The sequence below is a fragment of the Typha latifolia genome, chromosome 2 (genome assembly GCF_019914945.1).
Source record: "Typha latifolia isolate L0001 chromosome 2, TyphaL0001v2, whole genome shotgun sequence".
Lineage (NCBI taxonomy): Eukaryota > Viridiplantae > Streptophyta > Magnoliopsida > Poales > Typhaceae > Typha > Typha latifolia.
In genome coordinates this window covers 9,282,677-9,310,618 of record NC_133087.1, presented here as the reverse complement: position 1 = coordinate 9,310,618, position 27,942 = coordinate 9,282,677, and the positions used below count along the sequence as shown (strand labels likewise).

General features: G+C 37.9%; 2 protein-coding genes across 2 annotated transcripts; both read right to left on the bottom strand.

The window, feature by feature from the left end:
* Positions 1-397: 397 nt before the first annotated feature.
* Positions 398-1,347, bottom strand: LOC140781818 (CASP-like protein 4A4). Its single transcript, XM_073128057.1, has 3 exons — positions 985-1,347; positions 763-898; positions 398-680 (listed from the first exon to the last, which is right to left on the bottom strand). The coding sequence occupies exons 1-3, from the start codon at positions 1,293-1,295 to the stop codon at positions 498-500; spliced, it is 630 nt and encodes a 209-aa protein (XP_072984158.1). The 5' UTR covers positions 1,296-1,347; the 3' UTR covers positions 398-497.
* Positions 1,348-3,548: 2,201 nt separating this feature from the next.
* On the bottom strand, positions 3,549-27,121 carry LOC140781817 (senescence-associated protein OSA15, chloroplastic). Its single transcript, XM_073128056.1, has 13 exons — positions 26,981-27,121; positions 23,528-23,987; positions 21,046-21,225; positions 20,393-20,466; positions 20,216-20,292; positions 20,063-20,134; positions 17,894-17,962; positions 17,553-17,599; positions 17,284-17,407; positions 17,130-17,198; positions 16,925-17,028; positions 4,308-4,383; positions 3,549-3,944 (listed from the first exon to the last, which is right to left on the bottom strand). The coding sequence occupies exons 2-13, from the start codon at positions 23,845-23,847 to the stop codon at positions 3,771-3,773; spliced, it is 1,386 nt and encodes a 461-aa protein (XP_072984157.1). The 5' UTR covers positions 23,848-23,987; positions 26,981-27,121; the 3' UTR covers positions 3,549-3,770.
* Positions 27,122-27,942: the final 821 nt, after the last annotated feature.

Below are 27,942 nucleotides of genomic sequence, written 5' to 3'. Positions count from 1 at the left end.
ATAATAAGTATATTAATTAATAATAGAAATTTTGGTTAGCAAACGTGCATAACTTATGGTATGATTTACTTTATACAAGATTTGATGAAAACATATATAAATATTTAATTATAAAATTATTTGTTTTCTAAAAAAATCTAATTTATAAATAAATATATTTTAAGTAGGGTTCAAACACCACCTAGGAATGGGCATATTGTTTTATCCAATTAAAATCTGGTTAGACTTTTGTCTGTGGGCAAAGATCTTTAATTTGCCTACTCAATGTTCTGTATTTTGGTGGAAATCCCTTGTTGCCCACCAAATTGCTTCCATTTTTAAATGGAAAAATTATCATGGCTATGCTTACTTTTGACTGAGTCCAGTCAGTAGTATTTGTTGGCAGAACTCTTGCATGTCGTGTAAGAGATAATCGAAAATAATAGCAAAAGGATTAATCCCTACGATCGATTACGATCAGAGTATAATTAATTAGGATTTTACACAAACTAGTAGAATCACCAGATAATCCTCTTGCACAGCTTGTATCCCGAGATGATAGCCGAGGCAGCGATAGCAAGGAAGGCAGCCAAGGATGCGATGATCGAAACGATAGCAGCTGCTCTATATCTCTGTGGTGGAATTTTAACCGTAGCAAGCATCGATATTGAAGACGAAGATATAAGAAGGTAGGCAACTACCTGATCGATAAATAAACTCTTATTACAAATTAAAGAAGTAGTAACAAAAAAAAAAATTAAAATTGAACAAGTAATAAATTACCTGATCAAGGAAGAAGGTGATGTAATCAGATATCTTCTCAGGCAAAATGACCCCCTTAAAAGCTATATCCCATATGCTTTTGAACAACTGAAGAGCTGAGTATATTGATGTAACTATCACTGCGCTTAGGCCGTACCTGCAACACATATATATATATATCATCTTTAATATTCCCTTCGTTGGAAGGAAAAAGGAGTATACAAATGATTGATTAGCTCTCACCTGAACTCAGGGTGGTCTTGAAAGTTGAAAGCCGCCTGCGGACCTTCGGCGGCGTGTGGAGGTGGGGCGGCAAGGGATAAGGCCGAGGCGAAGGAGAGGAGGAAAGCAAGTGCTCGAAGGAGATTTGAGCGGCGGAGGATGGCGAGCCTTGAGCTCCGTGAGTTGGTAGAAGCTACGGAGTTGGCGAAGGGGGAGGGCGTTACCCCAAGAGGAGACAGGTAGTGGTGGAAGTGGTGGGGAGTTTGATTACCCGGAGGTGACAAGCTTAAGGCAATGGGAGTCACAACTATGTTGGTATTGGCTGCTGCCATAATAATTTTGTTATGTCGAAAAAGAAGGATAAGGATGATAAATAGGAGATGAGCCCTTAATTGTATATTTATAGAAGACGACTTGTAGTCTACTTCTAGTTTTCTTGAATTGACTTTTGTTTTTTTTTTAATCTTTTGAGAAAACCAAAAAGTGTAGAAACCCAATTATATTAGAACTAAAAATTGTACATGAGGAGGGAGGGGGAAAACTGTGGACCATAGAGGCCAGAAAAATCGAAAAGGACAGCAGGTTCTTGCTTATTTCCTCTACAGAAGAGAGAGTTTGGGTAGGTATTCAAGGTAGGTAGTGAAATGGAAGACTCGCAGGTTGCATTCGCTCCAAAATTTCCACCAGGTGAAGGCGAGAAGCTGAGTGGAGGCCTAACTGAAGAGAGGCTTGGACACGAGTGGTTCTCCACAGGGTGAGATTGTTCCATAATTTCTGCCAAAAGATATAATGCCCAAGCGAGTGGATAAGTGGTTATAGATGGGGAGGGTGAAGTCACAGTTGGAGAGGACGCAAGCCTCAAGTGCCCCTTACGAGAGCTTGAGCTTCTCTCAGCCAGGAGGGCATTGTCATGGTTGGTATATCTTCCGCATTACTTTGGCATACGTTTGGTAGTGCTACATTCTTAGTACGTTGTTTGGAAAGTTTAAAAGTGTGCAAAAAGAAAATATAACGCTGCATAACACTTTTGAACCCCTTTAATTATAGATTAGTGGATGCTTCAATATAGTAGGGAGAAAAGATGAGATGCAAATGTCCACAAGTGTGGTGATTTGGCACAGATAGAACTCCTCTTTAGGGAGGGGCACGACGCTTAAAGTTAAGTGGCTTCGACTCATAATACGTAAGGGGGACAAATAAATTAATAGAAGCATCATATGACAAACTGGGGGTCTGCTTAGCCCGGTGAGATTTGCTTGTCAAATGTGCCTAACATTTCCTATTATTACAAACATACCACTATGTAGTTTCACTATAACACCCTTCTTCTTATAAATTTATTAGATAAATGAGAACGCCCCCAATTTATTTATTTTTCCTCCTAGATCATGCTATTTCAATTGAAATATCTCAAATCTTGATTATTAGGATAAAAATAAACTTTTTAATATTTAATGTCTCCAACATTTAAGAACCTAGATAAATTTATTATCATAAGTAGATTCACTACTTTATCATGCTTTCAAATAACAAGTTCCTAGTGGAACAATCATAGAGAAAAGTGATCTATCTAATGAGAGTTGTAGTAGCGAATCAGAGTTTTTGACCATTCTAGGAGTCTGCCCACTAGGCATTATACCTAAATAGGTGAGTTCAAGCTTATTTACTAAGACTTATAATCCATATAAATGCTACGTAAGTATGTCCAGAGAAATTGCTTTCAGAGATAGAAATTTTATTAAATAAAAATCGTTAACACAACAAGTGGTTTATAGTACCTGTCACAATTTTAAGAGGTTGTTAGCTCGTTCAGCAGATAGATGCTCTCATATCTGTGTATAACCAAAATCACTCGTGGAGGAATCAGTTTATGTTAAGTAGAATTGCAAAATTAAACAGTGACTTTTTTATACCCGTGGGTAAATTACCTTATGCAGCGCGGTGTCCACGTGGACTAGAAATAGATTGTAACACATCTACTTCAGTACATCTATTGATATGCAAACTTGAAATAGAGTCAAAACTCATGAATCATGATGCTTCCATATTTTGCTGACCTAGTCCGGGGGGGGCGGGGGGGGGGGCCCTTACCCTAATTCTTTAGTGCTTGGAATTTGAGTTCAGTGTTATTACCTATTTTTTCTGAGAAATAATTGGAATTTAAAAAATACTCTTCCAACATGAGCCCCTTTAACCATTAGAGCACCATCCCATTCCATTACCTTATAAGGCAATCAGTGGTGTTTGACAAAGTTAGTCACCTCTCAGAAATTTTATTTAGTTGATCACCCCAGATGATAACTAGACTCTCTACGCTTTGAGAGTTTCAACTACTACTCATAACACAAGACTAATTGTATCATACGGTGTATCTCACGGGAAATCTTTTTAGCTCTCAACCTAGAGAAAAACCCAATCATCAGCTCATAGAAAACAACTCATGCACTCGGTAACTATCATCTTAATTGTCCTGTATAGAACAGTCCTTTGCTCTATCAATTGGTCTCTATATAATGTTACGATGTATTTTTTTGGTCTTTGATATTCTTTCATTTCAACTAGTTTACAATTGGTTCATGGTGTAATTAACCTCAAAGTCTGCTAAATTATGTAGTAATTATGATGTTTCAAAACTGTTTCTTTTCAAGTGCTGGGAGATATTTCGTTTTACAGTTCTAGAGCAGATGACTTGGATAACGGAAATTGTATGAAATATATATTTTGATTATCCACGTTATCTGTAGATATCGTCTAATATCCCGCATTAGCTGTAGGTTACCACCCAAGAATTCACCTGTCGTATCATGTCATGACAGATCACTAGCATCAGAATCAGCATCATCCCTCTTCTTACCCTCTGAAAGTTGATTCATCATAAACCTCAAACTATCACCTTCTTCAAGTTCCCATTGCTTCTTCAGTTCATTAATGGCTTTAGATGCAGCAGCAGAAACAGCAGGGTTGCTATCTTGTGCTAATCTCTGCATAGGAAACATGAAACAGACTAATTCTGTGCTCAATTTCTTGAATTGGAACACTTATAAAAGAAAGCTAACATGTATATCCAGCTACAGAATCCAAAAGGGCTCCCAACATGACAGTGAAATCAAAAGGGAGAATTATTGTCTAAATGCCCATTTGACTCTCCCAGTAGATTGGTGCTCTATAGTTAGCCCATTTGACTCTTCCAGTAGATTGGTGGTTCCTACTAGTTTAATTTTGGAATATTCTTTTAAGTCTTTTCATCATTAACTTTGTGCTCTATAGTTAGCCCCATAGTCATGAAGATAACATGGATAACAATGATGATTGACATTCCTAGAAAGAGGAACTTCTTTCCTTACCTGCAAAGCACCCATCCCGGCATTCCCAAGAATCCACATAGATGGAGCCACTGCCAAGGCATTTGCCAAAGCTTTCCTGCAAAATGAATATCGAGACACAGCTCAAGCATGCATATTTCATTTCACTTGAAAACCTAACACGCAAAAGATAATTTCCTGTGTGATGTTTCCTCTTCGACAGTAAACCTGCTACCAAGTAAATACTTTCGAGCTTTCATGTTGTACTATCACTTGTAGAACCATATGGATTGTCAAATTAAACTAAAGAGAGATATGAAGCTCAAATAGCAAGTGCATAATCTAACTCCTGGCCATGCTTTCCCTAGGCTGTGTGGTCTGAACTTTGCAACATTACTTGGGCATAATCAATGTGAGAATAGTAACTACTATAACAAACTTATTTCAAAGCTTGCCGTTACCATTAATAAGTGCCACATAAGAACAAAGTTCGAAATAGCAGGATTTACCAATGGTTTCAAAAAAGATGTACGTTCAACTTCCAAATGTGATCACTAGTATATAGGGCTGTCAAAATAAATGAGCAGCTAGAGCTCAGCTCTGGATCAGCTCAGCTACAGCTTGACTCAGGCTCAGCTCGGCTATGGCTCAACTCAGGCTCACCTCATATATAAATGAGTCGAGTATAAATAAAATTGTCAGCTTGAATAAATTTCGAGCAGAGCTTGAGCACAAGTCGGCTCGCTCAGCCTCAGCTCGAAAAGCTCAAAATTATTAATATATATTAACTTATATTATATAAAAGTTATAGTAGTTGGATTTTAATTTAATAGCTATCTTTCAGTAGCTTTATTTTGATACTTTGTCCTTATGCTTTATTTTAATACCTTGTCCTTATCTATTTATTTTTATCCCCTCTTCTCTCTCCTCTATCATTTTGCTAGCCACTCAAATTTTGTTACTTATTTTATGTTAGTACTTTCTTCTTTTTTGTATGACCTATCCTATCTTTTCTCTCATTCTATCTCATTTAATCAATTATTCTGACTCACATTTATTTTCTTATTTTATCTATCCTTTGCTTTCTCCTTATGACAAACCGATCATATTCTCCTTCCCCGTCTCGTTTCCACTCTTCAACCTAAAATTGTAGCATCGTCGACGGCCTTCTTCTCAATGCTGCGGCCACCACAACCCTCCTCGTATCCATGTCACTATTCCCCTAGTAACTCCTCTTTCTCTTTCCCTCTCTTAATTTCTTACCCTCATCTATCTTTCATTCTCCTAGCTCTCTTCTCCTCTCATCTCTCCTCATTCTTCCACATTTCTTTTCTTTGCTCTAAATTAGAACGACGCTAGTGAGAGCGAATAGGTCGGCGTTAACTTCTATACTCTCCTTCCTCTTTCTCTCTTCCTCCTATTTTCTTAGCTCGTTCCGAACTCAAGCTTGACTCTGGCTCGAATTTATTCGACTCAAGTTTGGCTTGGGATCAATTGAGCCTAAATAGATGGTTTTAGTTTGAAATTAATTTCAAGCCGAGCCTAAGAAACTTCATTTATACCCCAATTGGTACAATCAAGTTGATTTTGATGAATCTGCTCAGATAAAAACATTATGCGCATTAGATCAATATGATTTCAGCCAACGTTCAAAATATTAGAGTCAGGATCGGAGTTGGCTGATACATTTAGTTAGAGTCTTTTCTTATTGCATTAGTTATTTATTTTTATTAAAATAAAATTTTTATATGTTGCGTTCGAACGCGGTTGGGTGTTTGAACACATTTGTGAACGCCTGCATTAGGTTCGCAAAAATAGAGAACGTGAAATGCGCGGTTTCTTGCCTCCTATCATCTCTCTATCTTCTCTACCCTAATCTCCCTCCTCCCTCTTCACCAACCTACCACCTCTACTATTGGCAAAGTCTCTCCTAACTTCTAATCACCCTCTTCTGTCGAGTCCTCCCTCTTCCTTGGGATCTTAACCAGTTCTTCCCCTTCGTCTTAATCACTTAAACAACATCACTCATCCACCCTCATCTCCATTATCCCCAAATTCTGCAGGCTCAAAGATAGCGGCTGCTAGTACTAGACCACGATCACCTTTGAGACCTTCCGATATTAAAAGAGGCACAAGACCCCCCCGTTCGAACTCTCACACCTGCCCAGGTGGAGGAGCGAAGAACGAAGGGCCTTTGCTTTTGATGTGATAAACATTTCACCCTCGGTCATCGGTGTTCCAAACCGATCGCAAGTGTGATGCTCATCGACGTTCTCGAAGAGGATGAGGAGGTGTTAATTATGGAGAGTGTTTAGAGGAGGTCCATGAGGAGGTCGTTGAGGAGGGCGCAGAGGAAAATATCCAAGCTGAAATATTGATGCATGCATATTCGAGTATTTCTACGCCGAAGACTTTGCAAGTAGACGGACTCATTAGAAAGCATTGTGTGCACATCCTTATCGATTCCGAGAGTATAAACAACTTTCTAGATGAGAGGTCAGCGAAAAGATTTGGCTTGGATACTGAACCAACCACGGGGTGACTCGACAGTGGTCGAGATCCCAAAGAAGAGGGGTGACTCGATAGTCGAGGGAGATTAGAAGCGAGGAAAAACCTTGCCAACGGTAGATGTGGAAGGATGGTGAAGAAGGAGGAGGGAGAAGTCTAGAGAGGAGATAGAAGGCAAGAAATCAATAATCCAATAGCATAATAAAATTGGTTGCCATCCACATATTTATAGAGGCTAGCCAACAAGTCCTAAAACAATATAAAACCCTAATTCTAGAGGATTCCCATCAATCACGTTCGAACGCGCCCGATCGCGTTCGAACGCACTCAAAAAGCCCCTTCTCTGGATTTGCGATGCATTAAAATCTACACCTCATCCGAATCCTTATGAGATATCTTAGGTAAATGATTCTTCCATTGCTATAAATGAGAGATGCCTCGTTCATATCACATTCCTTTCTTATAAGAAAGATGTGTGGTGTGACATTGTGCCGATGGATGTAGGGCATATAATTTTAAGCCGCCCTTAGTTATTTGATCATGATGTAACTATTTTTGGACATTCCAACTCGTGCTCCTTCACTTTTGAAGGCAAAAAGATTAAGATAAATCCTGTGCGTCCTAAAATAATTAATAAAGATAACAAGAAAAATGCTCCAAGTAAAAAGTGTTTGCACATAATAAATTCTAAAGAATTTGAAAAGGAAGCAACCAAAGGCTCTATTGTGTTTGCCTTGGTGGCTCGTAAAGTTAGGCGCACTACCCTCACTCCATCATCCGACGAATATGCTCCTATACTAAATGAGTTTCAAGATGTGTTCCCTGATGATCTGCCGAACCAATTGCCTCATTTGCGCGATATCCAATGTACAATTGACGTTGTCCTTGGAGCTTCTCTCCCAAACTTGCTACACTATGAGCCCCAAAATACATACTGAACTGCAACATTAGGTAAATGAACTTCTTATGAAGGGTTTCATCCGCAAGAGCCTAAGCCCTTATGCTGTGCCTGCCTTGCTCACGCCAAAGAAGGATGGATCCTGGCGTATGTGTGTCGATAGTTGAGCCATCAATAGAATAACAATCAAATATCGTGTTTCCATTCCACGACTTGATGACATGCTTGATATGATGGCAGGAAGTGGTTATCACCAAATCCGAATCTTAAAAGTGCTTCAATTTTCTCTAAGATCAAATCTTAAAAGTGGTTATCACCAAATCCGAATTCGCCCAAGCGATGAATGGAAAACTGCTTTTAAGACGAAAGGCAGGTTGTATGAATGGTTGGTAATGCCTATCGGTTTATCAAATGCCTCAAGCACTTTCATGCATGTTATAACACAAGTGCTTTGCCCATTCATGGGAAAATTTCTTGTGGTGTATTTTGATAACATTTTGATCTATAGTCAATCAAAAGAGCTTCATTTGGACCATTTGCGTCAAGTCTGTCTAGCACTTTGTGCTGCTCAACTCTATGGCAATAGGAAGAAGTGTTCTTTTCTTGTCGATCAAGTTATCTTCTTAGGATTTGTGGTTACTTTAGAAGGAGTCTGCGCCGACCCTGAAAAGATCAAGGCAATTGTTGATTGGTCGGAACCACGAAATATTCATGATGTGCGTAGCTTTTATGACCTTGCTACTTTTTATTGACACTTTATTCGAGGGTTTAGTACTATTATGTCACCGATCACTATTTGCTTGAAGAAAGGAGATTTTCATTGGAGTAAGGCAGCAAATAAGGCTTTTGAAAAAATTAAAAGGAAAATGACAATAGCGCCTGTAATGCATCTTCTTGACTTTTCTAAAGCCTTTGAGGTGGAATGTGATGCCTCAAGCATCAAGATCGGCAGTGTTCTTAGCAAGGAACGCCATCCTATTGCCTATTTCAACGAAAAACTAAATGAGGCAAAGCAAAAGTACTCCACTTACGATAAGGAATTTTATGCGGTTATTCAAGCTTTACGCTATTGGCGCCATTATTTACTTCCGCATGAGTTCGTGCTTTATTCCGACCACGAAGCTCTTCGATTCCTAAATTCACAAAAGAAACTAAATTCGAGACATGCTCATTGGATCGAGTTCTTATAGGAGTACACTTTTGTATTCAAACATAGAGCTGGGGTTGAGAATAAGGCAGCTGATGTGCTTAGCCAAAGGGTTAACCTTCTGTCTGCCATTAGCATCAAAGTCACTGGGTTTGACAAAATGAAGTAGGATTATACAACTTGCCCGGACTTTGGTGAAATCATTCTCACTTTGCTGGCTAATCCGAACTTAGCTTTGGACAGTTATTCCCTCCAAGACGGTTACCTATTTAAGGCTAACAAGCTTTGTGTTCCCTGTACGTTCGTGTGTGACTTATTTGTTTGGGAGATCCATGTCGGTGGCCTATCGGGTCATTTTGGACGTGATAAGACCATTGAGGAAGTGGAGCGTCAATTCTATTGGCCAAGTCTCAAACGTGACGTCGAAAAATTAGTTGGTCAATGTAGGACTTGTCAGTTAGCAAAGCACAGAAAATAAAACATTGAACTTTACACCCCGTTACCTGTGTCGATCACCCATGGCAGGGACGTTAGTATGGATTTTGTCCTAGGATTACCTCGCATATTTGGAAAATATGATTCAATCCTCGTGGTTGTGGATCGCTTCTCTAAGATGGCCCACTTTATTCCTTGTGTTAAGATCTCTAATGCGTCTCACGTGACCAAATTGTATTTTGCCCATATCGTCAAGTTATATGGTCTTCCAAAAACTATTGTTTCTGACCGGGATGTTCGCTTTATGAGCTATTTTTGGAAAACCTTATGGCACATGGTTGGCATAAAATTAAAATTTTCTACTGCCTATCATCCTCAAACCGATGGTCAAACTGAGGTCGTTAATCGTTGTCTTGAAAATCTTTTGCGATGTCTCGTGAGTAATCATAACAAAAACTAGCATGGAATAACTCCATTAATAGGTCTATTGGCATGAGCCCATTTGAAGTTGTTTATGGTTTTAAAGCACGCAAACCTCTAGATTTGTTGCCTATGTCATCTCATTCTAGAGTCTCTGAGTCTGCCGAAGCATTTGCACATCATATTTATTCTTTGCATCAAGAGATCACTAAGCGAATTGAGGCAGGTAATCGGCAGTATAAAATACATGCCGACTTGCACAAACATGTTAAGGAGTTCGATGTTGGAGAAGATCATGTTATGATTCGTCTTAGACCCGAAATGATTCCCTTCAGGAGCTGTACGGAAGTTGCATGCTCATAGTGCAAGACCTTTCTAAGTTCTAAAACGTGTAGTTGCTAATGCTTATGTCATTGATATTCCCCCTGATTATGGCATTAGTTGTACTTTTAATATTCAGGATCTAACAGTCTACGAACCACCTATGCATGTTCCCATCGAACCGTATGATACATCTACTACCCTTCCAGACATCTCTATTGTGCCACATACCACTTCTCATTTCCCATCCACATCACAAGAAAAGATAGACACTATTTTGGATAATGATCAAATAACATCTACTGCAGAATGAGGGGTTCACCATTTTCTTGTTCGATGGCACGGGCGACCAGGATTCGATTGTACGTGGATCACTCGCGAGGAGTTACAGTAGCTTGACCCTGACATTTTGGAGTACTATCAGAGCCACTCGACTGGGTCGAGTTTCTTCCACCCCGGAAGAGTTAGTGGGGACACCACTTTTCGTCACATTTATTCTCGTAAGCACAAAAATGCTGCACCCGTGGCCCTTTGGCTTAACGATAATTGTGACTAGTCATCTTCTAGGGCTATTTTCGTCTTTTGTCTTTTACTTTATTTTGCCTATATAAAGGCTTGTAATCATCTTTTATGGGTTAATGAATATTTTGAGAGCTTTTGCATATTGAGTATTTGTTAGTGGATTCCGATACCCCAATTAGTGGATTCCACGGGTTTGATTATTTTTCTCTACTTCTCAACTCTACAATCGAGACGTTGTCTTGCATCAGAGTGGAGTTGGATAAAAGAGAGAAAAAAGAAAAAGAAAAAGGAAATAGAACGATAAAAGAAAACAAATAGAAAGAAAAAAAACATACTCAAGCTTATCGGAGATTGCAGTAGCCAAATCTCCATGAAGATGAATGTGAGATGTTTATCAAAAAGATACTAATAATCTAGCTTTTTATGTTGTTAGAATGTAAATATAAAAACAATCATTCTATAAACAGATTAAACTTTTAGAGTAGTTAGTGAGTTAACATAATATCAGATTAAGATATCATGGGTTCAAATCCGACACATTTTTGCTTAATAATTTAAAACCAAGGTTCCCAGTTTTGGCTGATCCAAATATGTATAAGTTAAAATGGATTGAGATTTATTGACTTATTTTGGTAAGATATCAACTGATACTCGATTCGGATTGAGCGAGTTTCAGCTAAAGGTTGATAGAGTTGGATCTGGGTTAGAAGAGTCCATCGTACGTCGATGGCCACATGGATCTATAAAAGAGAAGCACCGATTTGCTTGGGGGGGAAAGAGAGAGAAAGACAAGAGATGGGATACGAGTAAGGCTTAGCCTGTCCAAAAGACCTAAAATTCTAATAGGTTGTCCTCTAGAAGTCAGGGATCCAACGCAACTAGAATCAAATCGATCGGATGAGCAGATCAAGAGATATGGTGGGAATATTGATCAAAGGTCACGGGATAATAAGATGGATATGGAAGGTAGATAATAGAGTTGTAGCTAGGGTTAGGGTTATGGAAGGTGGAAGATGGCAGTGAAAGTAGGATAAAGCATAAAACTAGATGAGGGGAGAAAATGGGCCGTACTCTCAGGGACGACAGGGGACGAGAGGACGTAAAGGAAGGGTAGTGGTAGCATTAATTGCAGTTAAGAATGAGGCTTAGTGATGAAGAACGAGGTCGCATGAGAGAGAGGAGTTGAGGGAGAAGAGTCTTACGACAAAACTAAACATTCAATTCGATTCATTCATGAATACCTAAGATACAAGCCATAATACACTATTTATGGAAAATAAAACATAAAACCCCTAAACAAACTTAACTAAACTAATCTTCGTTATCCTTCTCGGATTAGCCCTTCGTTTCACTATAGATAAAGTCAGAATTTAAAGAAACTTTAAATACAAAAGTTATAAATCATGAGGTCAACAATCTTATCCATATGGTTTCCTAATATTTATAATATTTAAATATATAACAAATATCTTATGAATATTTTTTCAAAATTGCGCATAATTAGATTTAGCTAATTAAATAAAATCCTAACCTACTAAGACTCTCACTAAACTATAAAAGCAAATAAACTAGATACAGTCAACTAATTGAGCCCAATATTCCCATTATATGATTCAAACTAACCCAGTTCGCATCACGAATCAGTCGAAACTCGGTTGTATCAGCTGAAACTTAGTAAAAAAATAATTATTTTAAGATTCAGTTGGAACCTAAATTATATCTAACCTATAATTAATATCCTCAACTATCTTTTTCCTTTCTTCAAATTTTCAGTTTTTAACCTCCATCTCTCATGCACTCTCCTCCCACCCCTCACACTTCACTGAGCTCATCCGGTAGCTGATTAGATACGCCCCTCTGGCTACTTTGCACTCTGGTGAACTCAGAGTGAGCGTTTTTTTTTTTCTTATTTCTCTTCTCTTTTTCTCAACCACTCTACCAAATTCAAATTGGAATTCATCAAAGTTTTTTAGTGAGTTTTTCTATAATTTTTGAGTGAGTTTTCTAATTTCAAAACCTTGACCTCAATAGCTTGTGAGCCACTAGAGCTACCTTAGTGTTAATTGCAGCATGATTCAAGTGTAGCTAGCAGCTTGGTTTTCTTTTTGCAAGCTCCAAATTTGAGTTGATGCGGGAAATAATTTTGTCATTCCTTTATACTCATATCACCTAAAAGTTCTTGAATATCAGTCTTCATATATCCTCTTGGTTCCAAGGATCATCTATTGCTTCTTTTGCAGAATGAGGTTCTAAGCTCATCATTCCTTACCACAGTTTAGTTACCTCTCTAAGCCAAATGAGGGCTAATATTAAGCCGGCTTGTTATTTTTTTTTCATTCTTTTTGTTAATAAATCATATGCACTTGTAGATTAATCATAAGCCAGAAAAAGAGATTAGCTCTCCCGATATAGATTTGGACAATTAAGCCAACCCAAGAAACAAGCCACAACAAGCAGTATTTGAGTGAGCCTTGAGACGGAACTTAACCAGCTCAAGCCACACTCAAGCTTAGTTTTTCAGAATTTTGAGGCAAGTCTCATTAGGGTTAGCTTGCTCAAAACTGGCTCATCTACACCTTTATCCTAAAATAGACTTAAAAATAGATAACAATTCTATAAAGGTGACAAGATTCGGGCTTCACCGATGTCATCTCGAGCATGAATACACTTTAGGGGTGTCTTTTATTCTTTTTTTAGTATTTAATTCATAGAAAAATAACTTTTCAGTATGTCGCGTTCGAACGCGGGTAGAGTGCGTTTGAACGCACTTGCGAACGCCTGCATCACGTTCGTACATACAGAGAACGCAAAATATGTATTCGAACGCGACCGGGCACGTTCGAACACGGTCGGCAAAAATCTACTATTTTAGGGTTAATAATTGCCATTTTTGAATTGTTTGGTTAGCCTCTAAAGGTGTGGATGGCAACCATGGAATCATATTATTGAATGAATTGAGTTTGCTTTGTCTCCTTCGTCTTCTTCTCTCTCGTTCTCTCGTTCTCTCATTCTCTCGTTCCCTGGCGACGCCGCTTCTAACTCCCCTCAACCAGCCACTCACCCTAGTCCCTTCGGGGCGGCCCACTCCTTCCCCTTCTTCCAATCTATCTATCACTTTGCCCTAACCTCTACCATCACCCCATAACCCTTCCACCTCCATGTATTCACCGGTGCCACCCCATTACCGCTGGTCCACCACCATCCTTCATCACCTAGGATCTCGTGCCTCCATCCGTGGATCCAAAGACGAACTCCCTGACGTTCGTTTACTAATCGGACGATATCTTGAGATCCCACCGTCCGATTTTCCTAAAACTACATTTGTTGGAAAGCTCTTTTCTGGAGCTACAACATATTAAAACATCGATCCGACAGCTTGATCTTTCGGGATGTATTTTCAAAGTTTTGTGTCAGATCCTGTCCAGATCTGAAAATTGGGATAGATCAAGCCTTAGCTCAAGGGGAGATCGTATCAACTTGATATCAGAGCCACCATTTCTCGGACACGCGCTTCCTACGACGACAACCAGAGCCATGGCTGCACGGCGATATAAGGAAGAAGAGATTTCTCCAATAGAGGAGAGGGAAACGGTTGCGAAACTTCCACCTGTGGAACCGCCCGACCAAACCTGAATACGGAAGAGCCTAGCGTTCAAGCCATGTTTGAGTCTCTTTCCAAATAAATGGCCATCAACAACCAGATGATGATGGAGATGATGTGGGAATTACGGGTGACAAGGAAAGCCATGGCGAACTGAAATGCACGATCGACCCCACGACGCGAGTCTCCCCATGAACCCGCCGCCGCCACTAGTTCAGAATTTGCACCAACAAGAGCCTCTACTACCACCACTCTATTGGCAGAGACGAGCAAGGATAGTTCCACCAGGCCCAGTTGCAGGTGAGCCTATCCGACGAGCGAACCACTATGGAGATCATCTTAGAGATCTAGATCTGCGGGCGGGGCAATACGAACCGGAACCGCATCGAATCAACCAAAATCGAAGGAGGGATCATCAACCATTCATGGTGCATCCTCCTCCGGTTAGGCAAGGACTAGGATATGATCCGGATCGAGACAACGGTATCCGTGGGCAAATCGTGCATCTCGAATTTCCCAAGTTCAAAGGTGGTGATTCGATCGATTGGTTGTATAGGGCGAAACAATTCTTCGCGTACTAGGGTACAACGGAAGAATATAAGGTGACGCTTGCGAGCTTCCACCTTGAAGATGCGGCGCTTCATTGGTTTCGAGCAGTCAATGCCCATTAGACGATTGAAACTTGGGTCGACTTTTGTGCCGATATCACGCGGCGATTTGGAGCGTCGGGGTATGAAGACTTCGATGCTCTCCTCTCAAAAACGCTGCAAAGGATCACGGTTGGGGCATACCAAGAAGAATTTGAAAGGATAAGTAGCTGATGCCAACCCCCATGGATAGATCAGCAACTTCGCAACACTTTCATCTCCGAGCTGCGGGGAGACATACAAGACGACGTGAGGGCTTTAAGGCCTAGAACCTTAAAGGAGGCCTTCGAAGATGCACTACTCATGGAAGACAAACATTGAGCCATGAAGTTACACCTCAAATAGAACTGGACGAGCCAAGGAAGATACAATCCAACTCAACCAACCATAGTGGCAGAAAATGTTATCGGCATACCAAGAACCGCTACTGCAATGGTACCTCCTCAAGCACCCCTGAAGCCCTCCCAAGATGTGAAGTACGCACCTAGAGGTCCGGGACGAGCACTCACACCTGCTCAAGTGGAGGAACAAAGAGCCAAAGGCCTATGCTTTCACTATGATGAGAAGTTTGTACTAGGACATTGCTGCGCTAAATCGATGGGATTAATGGTGCTAATAAATGGATTGGAGGAGATAGAAGATGAGATTGCAGCTGAAGCAAGGAGGAGTAGCTGAGGAGCAACCTGTGGAGGACATGATAGCCGAAATCTCCCTCCACGCCTATTCAGGGTCAGCCGCGCTAAAGACTTTGCAAGTGAACGGTGTAGTCAAGAAAACCATATTGAGAATCTTGATCGACATCGGTTCCACCCACAGCTTCATTGACAAGAGGCTCCTTAGGAAGACTGAGCTCGAGTCAGAACACACTTGCGAACGCCTGCATTACGTTTGCACATACAGAGAATGCAAAATGTGCGTTCGGCAAAAACCTACTGTTTTAGGGTTAATAATTATCATTTTTGAATTGTTTGGTTAGCCTCTAAAGGTGTGGATGGCAACCATGGAATCATATTATTGAATGAATTGAGTTTTGCCTTATCTCCTTCATCTTCTTCTCTCTCGTTCTCTCGTTCCCCGACGACGCCGCTTATAACCCCCCTCGACCGGCCACTCACCCTAGTCCCTTCGGGGCGGCCCACTCCTCCCCATTCTTTCAATCTATCTATCACTTTGCCCTAATACTTTCCATCACCCCATAACCTTTCCACCTCCACGTATTCACCGGTGCCACCCCATTACTGCCGGTCCACCACCATCCTTCATCACCTAGGATCTCGTGCCTCAATCCACGGATCCAAAGACGGATTCCCTGACGTTCGTTTACTAATCGAACGATATCTTTAGATCCCACCGTCCGATTTCCCTAAAACTAGATTTGTTGAAAGCTCTTTTCCGGGGCTACAACATATCAAAATTTCACATCGATCCGACAGCTTCATCTTTCGGGATGTATTTTCAAAGTTCCGTGTCAGATCCTGTCCAGATCTGAAAATCAGGATAGATCGAGCCTTAGCCCAAGGAGAGATCGTATCAAAAGGCGAAAGATTGATTACTAAAGAGGAGGTGATCCATATCCAACGGGTGAGAAAGTAAAGTCTTGCGAGATGGCATGTCACTCTTAAAAGAGTAAAAGAATTAAATGGACGCACTAACAGGTGAAGGCAAGACAATTGATTAAAGAAAATGAGATACCACTAAATCAAGTTGACAATCAAAAAACTAGGATTACATCCAATTTCATAATTTCTCTAATTTAGCTGGTTTCAAAGTACTATAATTTACATACGTGCATTTGTGGAACTGAGACACTTTACATGATAAATTGTACATCGAATCCTTATTCATTGCATTAGGAAGCTCGTTTGTCTTGAATCAAATTCTAGGATATGACTTTACCCTTGAGTATACCAGGCTATCTTCTTTTACAATCTACTATTTTTGAAGTGCAAGTTTTGCACAAAAAGCAAGTACTCGAGATAATATTTCAAATTCAATGATTTTAGGTAGAACTATTCATGAAGGTATAACAAATCAGAGGAAGGATTATGCTGCAGATAGGAAAACAGGATCATGGACTCAGCAAACATATATTTGCATGTAAAATAGACAAAGCTTAATATTAATCAATTTATTTAATAGAATAATGCTGAGACAAAATACCTGGTATTAACATCAGGAGAGCTCGAACATTCAGCTAATAATGAAACGCTGGTTTTACCATCCATTGCATCAAGGTCAATAAGAGTTGCTACTAGCAATTCAAGCTTCCCAAATCAAAAATCAATTTAACAATGAGTAAAAATGTGGGAATTATTGGAGAAGAATTATTATTATCCAATATCACAAAAGAAATACAAAATTTCACCTCCTCAGGATCTGTATAGTCAATCCCATCAGCCTCAGATAAGGCAGATGCCATACTCCAGTATGCATCCTAAATAAGAACCAAAGAAATATTTGATACAAAAATTGAATACAATGAACTATCAACTGCATAAATAGGTTAAATTAGAAAAGACCTCAATGGCAGTGACCCGATCAGTAGAGAGTTCTCGAGCAAAGAGATCAACAGCCCTCCCATTCTTTTCAAGGGTGATGAAACCCATCGTATTACTAATAGAAATGGATCCTTCCTTTGGAGGTCTGCAAAAATGGCTTCACCATGAGTACAACTGCATTACAAAGGACATTATACTGCAAATGAATGTACAACAATCAGACATAATAAGGGCTTCAAACACCATCAGAATAAAATAGTTAACCATCAGGAGTTCAACAGGAAGCTCACTGCTGATACAACTTGTTTGCCATCATGTCATGGATGTCCTTAACAAACTGCAGTAGACAAAGAAAAAGAATGAACATGTCTTGTAATGTAGTTTCCAGAGAAGCTTGTTATCTATATTATATAAGGCTTTATGTGATACATTATGTTAAAGAAGTCTCTTCATGCTGATTTTTGCCCTGTGATGATTATCACAGAAGTCACCTCTTATCTTACATATGACAGTATGGCAAAAGAATGTCCTCTAATAACGAAAGTAGTAACATATAAAATGGAATGTCACTACAGTCCAGAAAGAACTAAAATGCTCATTAATTATCTATTGACATCATTATGCCATCTACCTTCAGAGCCATGAATGCATCCTCCATGGCACGGCGTCTAACAACAACGTCGGCTCGTCGAAGATCAGCCTGGCAGAAAATTGATAGTCAAAGAAGATCAGACCAAAATAAGGAAAAGGTCTGATATAGTTAATAGATGGTTGAGTCAGAATCTTTCAAAGCTTTCTAGTCTGAAAAAAATTGACACAAACATACATATATTTATATATGATAAAAAATATATATATAACAAGTGTTGTTGGGGCGTGTGTGTGTGTGTGTATGATAAAATTCTAAATATAACAAGTATCGTTGGTCTAACATGTGAGAAATGTAGTAAATCAGCCAATTGGTCTACTAAAGTAAGCAGCTATTTTTATGAAAATACCTAAAGTTCCGAAATTCAGATAACCTACTGAAATTAATTTAACAGCTTATATCCGTTTCAGACACCATAAAGATAATGTCAAAACTTCAGTTATCCCCAGAAAATAAGAACAGCCATGCATATAATGCTAGATACTTAGATGATAAAGAAATAAAAACCAAAAATACTAACACTGCACATGATGCTCACCTTTTTGATCAATTCTACAATAAATTCCTTACTCTTAGAATCATTTTAGCATCTATATGGAGATCAAACAACATACTTGTTTACTTAAAATTAAGGTTACAAAACTCGGCATCGAGATTGGGATTGGCCGATAGAAAATATAATATGTATCAGTTGTACCGGCCTATATTAGATCAAAGTCATCAGATTATTTCAATTACATAAAATTATAAATATTATTTAAAAATACATTTTTTTTTAATTTTGAAAAATATAGAAAAAAATAATAATAATCACCTATGAAGGTTAAAAACTAAAGAAAATACTCAAAACTATGATGAATTTTGATCTAAATTTGACAATTTTTTATGCTAATAAATTACTATTGCAAAACAATAGTAGCGAGAGATATCTCTCTTTACTATTATTTTACAACACTAAAAAAATGGGAGTTAAATAGTGGGTGAAAAAGAAAAGAGAAATGAGAAAAAAAATACTCACCCGGGTTCATCGGAGTGCGAAGTGACTAGATTCAGCTGATACAATGGATACAACTAAAACTAGTCAATCCCAGACCAAAACCAGTCATGTCAAGATCAAGATCAGTCATGGTCGATCCAACTTGGAATTAGCCGATTTTGGAAACCATGATTAAAACTAGATAAACTCAAACCTGAGGAGATGGATCAAATGAAACTCCATCCCCTTAAGGCAGGCATGCTAACCTAGACAGTTAGCATTTGGTGAAGTTGGTTACAAAGAGAGAAGGTGAACTATATTTGATCGTATGTTTTTTTAACATGTAAAAAGATATACATTATTTGATGCCTTATGCATCACTAATAATATCACTAAAGAGAGTACTTCCTTGCTGTTGGCACAGTGCGTGGTGGCTAGCTACCAACAGAAGGCATGGCACATATTGCGCCTCGTTCTCCATCACTCTACCACCTCTACATATTATTTAGATAGCTGCAGAACAATGCTAGGAACAGAAGGGACAGTGCCACCAATTGGCACGACAATCCTTGCTTAGGAGATTATTCTAGCGTAACACAAATAGACATTAATTTACAAAAGAACTTCAATCAACAGCCATAGATGTCTAGATGTGGGGATCATAAATGAATCATATATCTACATCTGTAGAATGATGTCTATGGTTGGATTTGTGGTTTTCTTCTCTCTATTGTGTTTCCATATCTAAAAGGCCTTAGGAGGATATATAATATATTTAAGAATTTTCATAAAGGATAATTATCATATAATAGCTACTATGCAGATGACATGCTAGAAATACTTTGCAAAGTATTGAGGCTAACATATAATAAGATGAGATGAAAAGCATTAGTTTTTTCACAAGCTTACAATTAAAGAATATATATGTATTATTAATGGAGACTTCATATTATCAAGAACTGCAATTGTCCTCCGTAAACACAAATGATCAATATGTTAATTTTATACTTAATCAAAAGAATATGTTATTCTTATCATTAAAAATAGATGTTTATTTAATCTTCCATGTGTCCATTATTAAGAAAACAAATTTTACATTTGTTGATAAAACAAAATATAGCCATTTAGAAAGTCCCAATACTGATATAGAGTAGTCAAATGAGTTAAAAAGGTACCTCTAAAGCCCCATCACTCCAATGCTGATCTGCCACTCGCTTCAAGTCCGACTGAGCTTTGTCCTTTAATATCTGCATGTAATATATGTATCACAATGTTTAGCTGCATGTAGATCTTAATTTATTATTTGTCCAGGTACTAATACAACATACTGTGGCTATGTAGTTCAAATGAGCAGCTTTTTTCTTCACACCACGGTCAATCTTCTGAGTGTCCTTTCTTGCACGAGCTTCCCAACATCATCAAGATTAAAAAAATTAGACTAAAGTTATAGGAAGAATCAAAAGAAAGCAAGGCTAGAAATAAGATAAAAATGATCAACTACGTACCATCAAGCTTCAGAAACCCCAGCCCTAAAACAGCAACATCTTGGCGTGCACGATCATTCAGCCTTGTTATGCCACTGGAAAAAGGATTGACAATGGAATTCAAAGATGGATATTATAAATGAAGGTGGATGGAAATATCAAATAGAATATCCTAAGCAATTATAACCCAAATTATAAGATCTTTCTTAACACGAAAAATATTCTGCACTACCAATCTCTTTCCAAATAGGGAACATTCATCAGAAACAGAGTATATTGGTTGGTAATAAATGAAAAACCATAGATCAAGGAGGTTAAAATGATGAGGATATTCATGCATTCTTGAAGTTCAAGAAAAAAGTACAGGATAACTAAAAGGGTGGACAAAATGTGTCTGAATTTTATTTGAGATTTTAATGATGGCACAAGTAAAAAATTTCTCGAGGGTTTGAAGAGATTGTTCATGATATCTCAAACAGTAAACTAATACACTAACATGACATTTGCCCAATATAGTTACATTCCTAACTTAACCGTTGATCTGGAAGCCTATCAAAAGCACAAGAGTTTGTTATGAAAATAGTTCTTCCACATCGTTTTTCAGTAATTTAAACTGACTCATGGAGAGTAGGATATCATATTAAGTGTCTCATTGTGGCGGTATGTATAAGTACCGTGAAAGCAACAAAATGTCATTTTGAGCCCTTTCATTGACAAACTTTGCATCATTGTAAACAAATTTACAAGCTTCAGCCAAGCCTTGACTGGAGTAGATTGATTTACTTCCAGATGTAGATTGATGACCATTCAATTGAGATCCACTTTCTCCATAAAGTTCTTCTTCAAGTTGATCACTGCAACAAGAAATAGAATGATTTTAAAACAATTAGTCAATAGTAAATTGGGATTTACAAGCAAGATGCAATATGATACAAGTGCTAAGAGTTTAGATGATGGAAAAGAAATTAGCAAATTACATTATGGACATCCACATTATAGTTGAATCAACAATGTTGTCTTTTGTCTATCATAAAACTTACCATCCTACACATGGCAAATTGTAGTTAGTTCCTTATTCTACTCTTCAGTAATCCTTGATTTGGAGACTTTTGGAGCAATCTATTTGTAATTGTAATCTAGATTGTCTTAAAAAGATGATGCTTGTTCCCTAACATTTTCTTACCCATGAAGTGTAGTATAATTGTAGAAAACATGTGAACCATTGTGTTTTATATGCCCAACATGAGAAGACGAAAACAGATGGTTCAAGATTTTGTATGTAATAAAACTTTCGGGTACTTCTTCTCACAAAGACCGAAAAGTGTGACACGTAATATAATAGACGAGTAAGCAGTCAGATTCTAACCAATGGACACAATCATTAGGCAACAAATTCTGTTATACAGAATGATGAATGTCTGCATTTAACCCTAATATGAAAGGGAATTCTATTCTCTCTCTCGTTAAGAAAAGATATATTTACATCATACATGTGATATGGTATCCCTAAAATATAACATAAGATTGCATATACATATATAAATCAAACCCCCCTCAAACTCAAGGTGGATCAAACACGAAGTTTGCGATGAACAAATTTAATTTTGATAGTGAGGATTCATTATTCACGGACAAAAGGATTTGTGTAGAGAGGAGAGTTCAATGCAATTGTAAAGAGCCCAACGTGTTGAGAGTTCACGATAGGGATGTCGAACATGGTAGAAATATCATGAAATTAGGGAGAGTTCAATGCGTGAGAAGACTCCAATTCAGGAAGGAGATCATGAAGCTTGAGAAATGCAATTCCATATAGGAGAAATCCCTGGTATTTGCACAGCTATTGCATGAGAATTTTTCATGTGTACATGCTGTAGAAGTTCTGCTGCATGTGGAATCCCTCCACATGAGATGAAAATATATGGGCTGCACGAGAAGAGTGGAAGGGGCTTCCGTATATTAGGAGTCTAGTCACAAGAAGTGAATAGGATCAAAAAGGAAGCCCTATATGGCTCTAATTTATAATAACTCACAAACTATTCTAAAAACTTAAGTTATTAGAGATTGGTGATTTTATATTTTATATTCTAACACTCCTCCACACTTATAGACTTACACATTTTTTATAAGCCAAGAAGTGGACTTAATTTAAATAGATAGAGGTTTTATATTTTAAATAACAAATAGATCTGATAGGATTTGAACTCAAGATATCTGATATGATGCCATGATACAAAAGGGAATTCTATTTCTCTTTCTCATTGAGAAGAGTAATATATATAAATCATACATGTGATACGATATCCCCAACGTATAACATAAGATTAGGTGGTACACCAACAAACCCATATAGTGACTAACCATCTTTCTAACCCACAACAAACTAGGCCCTCTTTTATCTTGGTACTGTAGCATGAGTAGAACTAAGCATTGCCAGCTACAGTACACCAAGAGTAAATTGCTAGAGCACTACTATGACTTTCCTTCTTCATCACAGTACTTTTGCTAGTGAAGTACATTTCATTAACAACCATTGGAAGTAAACATGTCAAACATATCACTGAGCACCATACTTCACTTGTTTGAATTTTGAATTACATATCACATTCATCGTAACTTCAAGCTTATCAAACGATAGAACGTAAAATACTCTGTTGATTTCTACTTTATGGTAAGGACTCATCATTTTCAAGTCTCCTCTCTGACAATTTTATAGCATTTGGAGAAGTTCTTATGCTTTAACGATTTTGATCTTTTCCCTAGTGACCTTAAACACAGCTAGACATATTTGATATACTGTGTCATTATAGAATATATACCTTCATAACTAGGTGATTATGATGCTTCGTGACTGCTATGACAAAAAACACAAAGAAGGGAAAAGGTATAGCAAGCTATATAACATGGACAAAAATTCATTAGATCGATTAGTTCCCCTCAGGATTATAGCAGTATAGAACAGCAAAGTAGAATAAAACTTTTCAGCAAAATTATTAGCATTTGTTACATAAAAAATATATGAAACTCCAAGACTATCAGGACTAGGAAGATTTCAAATTGATACCTCATTCTCTAGTGTTCTTTATTCACCCACCAAGGTCAGAAGCAAGAGGAAACAAGGAAAATAACAAAATTGTATTAGTGTAAGGTCACACATACCTGTAAGCATCTGTGCAAACTTCAGAACTCCTTGTGCATTTCTTAGCTTCACTACTATGAGTGCCAGCAGAATGGCATGAAACAACATGACTTCTGGAGAACATGCACGAGTAAGACTTTCCACTGACAAGCCAAAAACTTCCATCAGCAGTGAAAAGATGTCCATGATTTGATTTCCTCAAGTCGAACTTTTGGCATGTACAAGTTGATCCTATATAACATAATGACTTCATTGAACATGAAAAGCTACGTCTCTCAATATATCTGCTTCTTTCAATAGCCACAGCACCACCAGCAACCCTAGTAGCCATATATGGCATTAACTGTAAATCATTAATATTCAAATCAATGAGTGAGACATCTGCAAACTTTCAGAAGGGAGCAGCACATCATCCTGGGAATATTTCCAGGCAGCATATTCTTGTACTTCGTTTAATTGTTGTAAAGTATCATTTCTGACCTGAAATAAACAGAATGATCATCTCGATGGGACATCTGCTATAAATATATGTGAAATAAGAGTGCACACACATATTATATTAAGCATAGTATACAGTGCCAAAGCTCCCAATGGGCTGCTAATTCAGTTTCCAATTTCTATATTAAAAAAAACTAAGACAAACATGATTACAGCAGAGAGAACTCATTTTACTCATAAGATTATCTAGCCTCCAGAGAAACTGAATAAACAGGCATTAAATCCTCAATTATTTTTTCTCTCTTAAACAACATGACATCTGCTGAAAGTATTACTATTTCCACATGATTGAAACATTAACCCACAAGCTTTCTGCAACATTTCCAAACCCCTTAATAAGTCCTCCAACATTTCCTATGGACAAACAAGGAAGACCACATTTCTATAGCAAATTACATGTAATTATTCAAGTTTGTTTCGTGAGTCCAATGATTACTATGGATTATGACATTCGATAGACATAGTGAAGGGATGGATCCAACGAAAAAAAATAAAAAAATCAAAGATGAAAGAAATATAGGGTTTTACATAATTACGATTGGAAACTTTTAAAATATCATAAATTTCCATTGCATTTTCTAAAATATTATAATTGCCACTAAAATCTTTTTGATCTTTCAAAATTGTATTATGGTCAGCGTTTAATAGAATATTCATAGAATATTCCTAATAAAGAATTGTTAAAGTTCTCAAATGCTTGTGTATGACTAAAATACCCTTCTTTCTTATAGTTTCGACTTTACAGCATGAAATATTTATCAGTAATTTTCTCTTATAAAAAATAAGATTTTCTTTTCCTATCTTTGCATATTTGGAACATCCACATGAAATATCGGTTGCAAGAGATCTCTTTGAGAAATGCTTTGAAATCTATGGTAATGTCGATCCCAACACAAACATCTAATATTTGTTTCCTTGCTCAAATCAAAATTGAAACCTTAGGACTTCAAATTATAAAAACAATGCAGCATATATATATCTATGCATTGGAGGATAGGGGCACAAGACTGTTGACATATTAAAATCATTTATAAATGGTGCTCAGTAAGCTGGACTTCTAGTGCCCTATGGAAGTCTCATGAAAGATGTGCCCTCAGAAACTGCCTACTATTTAGTGTTTTGAATGGCGTCAAAGGCGGCCGCCTTGATAGGGTGGTGCAAAGATCATGCCTCAATCCGAAATGTGGCTCACACATGGCGAACGGGCCTCCTTGGCGTTCCTTAGTGCCTAGCAAGCTTGTAGCCTGCTTAGGTGGTAGAGCAGATAATGCTAACATGTAAACAAATTCAAGTAAAACAATTCCCCAAATTTCTTCTCTCTCTCTCTCTCCCTCTCTGCCAATCTGTCTAAACGTAACCTGATATTTCTCATCTCCTCTCACTCCCTCTCTTGATCATCTCCTCTCTCAAGTGGCGGCAAGCGGCGAAGACGCACGATTGGCAGTATCAAGCTGGCAAAGGCTAGTGACTCAAGCCACCTTTCTATCCAATTTGAGTCATCTTCCTCTTCCTCCCAAGCGACGCGACAAGCGGCAGTGTCGATGGATGATAGCTCAACAGTGATGCAATAGATTATGAAACATGGCTAGGGTTTAGGATGACCAGTGATGAAGGCTAGTCATGAAGGTAATAATAGAGTAGAGGTTGAGTAATTGATGGAGGTGGTTCGATAATATATGGTAGTGGTGACTTGCGGATGCGAATGAGATGCATATGCAGATACAATAGATGGTTGAAGGCTAAGATTAACCTACAATTGTTATAACGGACAAAAATAAAAACTGTATTAGAGGTAGAGGCGATTAAGGCAAAGAGAGATAAAGGGAAAGAAATCGGAGACAAAAATGTTACAAACAGTGAAAAAGAGTACTGTCGCGGTGAAGGTGAAAGTCGCTAAGAGTGGAGGAAGATAAATGATTTACTAGATGATAGGGAGAAAGCTGGGAAGAGAGACAGAGAGATTAAGGAAGATAAACTCATTTAACTCCAAAGTATGCCTAAGATACAAGCCATATAGACCTAAATATAGATAATAAAATAAAAGAATCTTAAACCGAATAAAAAATAGGCTAACAAATTTAGCTAAACCACTCTCCGTATCTCCCTCGGATTGGTACTTGCACTGATTTAAGGGTCTAGGAAGCATAAGCACCTCAATTACCATGCCGTCTCAACGTCCGATATGTGTACCACTAGTACGGAAAACTCCAACAAGGTTACAACTCAGATAACCCCCAAAGTTAACTTAAAAAAGGAAGCAAACAATATGAAGAATAATGAAATTAGAAAAGATGGAAAACCTTGCCTAGAAAATCAATCTAATAGAATCCACACAAGTACACAACATTAGCTTATCCTTTGCGCATTTCCAAACATTTTTAGAAAAATAAGAGCTAATTTTCTTTGTCCTTGTCATAGACAGTAAGAATCATAATTGAAGCTTATATTGAGAACGTCAATGGTACTAGAATAGGCAGATTGGGGAAAATGCAGGCTAAATAAGACATGCTGATCTCATCAGTGAAAAGTCAAAATCTTTGAAATCCTAAATCAAAATTTTCTTCCTTGATAGGGAAAATAGCATATCCATCATCATATCCAATTGAAAACAACATTCAGTATAGTACCTACCTGAGTCATATATGTCCAAGAAAATCTCGAATTACAAAGATAAAATATGCAGAAGAAACCATAGACACAACAGACGACCAAATTCAATACCAGAAAACCTCAAATAAATTCAATAAGGATTCCAAGCAAACGTCGCGACTAAATAGTGATCTCATCATCTAAAAGTAGACATTTTAGCGACGGAAACATTGATAAATTCCCCGTTGTTATCGTCTAAATATAAGAAGCATGTAAACAAATAGGAGAAGGATGAAGCAAACGCAAAATTAACCCATAAAGGATCTACACCAAACAGAGCAAACAAAATAAACAGGAATTAAACCGCAACCCAATAGAGAACTTACTGTTGGCACGAAGTAGGGAATAGGAGACTGAGAGGAGAGAGTTGAACGCCTAAGTAGATAGAACTGGGGAATGAGGAGCAGAGAAACAGTGAGGAGTGGGTGAAGTGGAATGCGAGAGAGACAGAGATAGAGAGAGAGGCCTCAAAAAATAATAATAATAATAATAATAATAATAATAATAATAGGGAATGAAATCTGGGCCACAAATTAAGTTTGCGGCCCCGCAAATGCCAACAAAGTGGTGCGTATCGGATTTGCTTGAGGCTCGCAGCACCTCTCACCCCTACTGTTTCAGGCTTTCAGCTGCTACATCCGTTGCCTCCTGCAGACAAGGATAGCAACCCGTCATATTATCTTCTTCGAGACTTCGACAGAACTAATCAGGTCCTATTACCCGGATCCGAATATGTTCCATTCTAGTCCTGCACATAATATCCTTCAATTCCTTATCCGCCGCTAATGTGGGTGTGAACCGTCGTCTGATAGTATGTCATTGCTAGAATGATTACAGTAATTCGAGTCGAACTAGAGTTTTTTGACCAAAATGAGTCTGTTATAAAATATTGTTTACTACAATAGTCCAGCAATGAAATTTATTAACAAATGGGGACATATGTTTGCCCAACTCAGCTGCTAACAGTTCATCAATTCACATAGAGAATATTCAATGCTTAATAGATAGAGTACTCAGTACACTATGTGAAAAAAGATACTGAACAGTTCAAAAATTTATCTTCTATATAAATCATTCAATTATTCAGCAATTACACTATTGAGTTATGACATGGGAGCTGAACAAGCCAAAAAAGATCCCCTTTGTAATAAACTTAGTCTAAAATGGCAAATAAAATTCCAAGGAAGCCTATTTTGGTCAAAAATTCATCAAACTCTGTCAATATATTTTGTTTTTGAGAAACTAGGAATTATCCCATTGTATATCCAACTAATAAATTTATAATTTT

What these genes read in the sequence shown, in the direction of transcription:
- LOC140781818 (XM_073128057.1), bottom strand. Translation starts at nt 1,295, where the DNA reads ATGGCAGCAGCCAATACCAACATAGTTGTGACTCCCATTGCCTTAAGC. An exon ending in CAAGACCACCCTGAGTTCAG is followed by an intron (nt 899 to 984) that starts GTGAGAGCTAAT and finishes TATGTGTTGCAG; the next exon opens with GTACGGCCTAAGCGCAGTGA. An exon ending in TCACCTTCTTCCTTGATCAG is followed by an intron (nt 681 to 762) that starts GTAATTTATTAC and finishes TTTATCGATCAG; the next exon opens with GTAGTTGCCTACCTTCTTAT.
- LOC140781817 (XM_073128056.1), bottom strand. Translation starts at nt 23,847, where the DNA reads ATGCCATATATGGCTACTAGGGTTGCTGGTGGTGCTGTGGCTATTGAA. An exon ending in GGGGTTTCTGAAGCTTGATG is followed by an intron (nt 20,293 to 20,392) that starts GTACGTAGTTGA and finishes GATGTTGGGAAG; the next exon opens with CTCGTGCAAGAAAGGACACT. An exon ending in GGAGTGATGGGGCTTTAGAG is followed by an intron (nt 17,963 to 20,062) that starts GTACCTTTTTAA and finishes ATTTTCTGCCAG; the next exon opens with GCTGATCTTCGACGAGCCGA.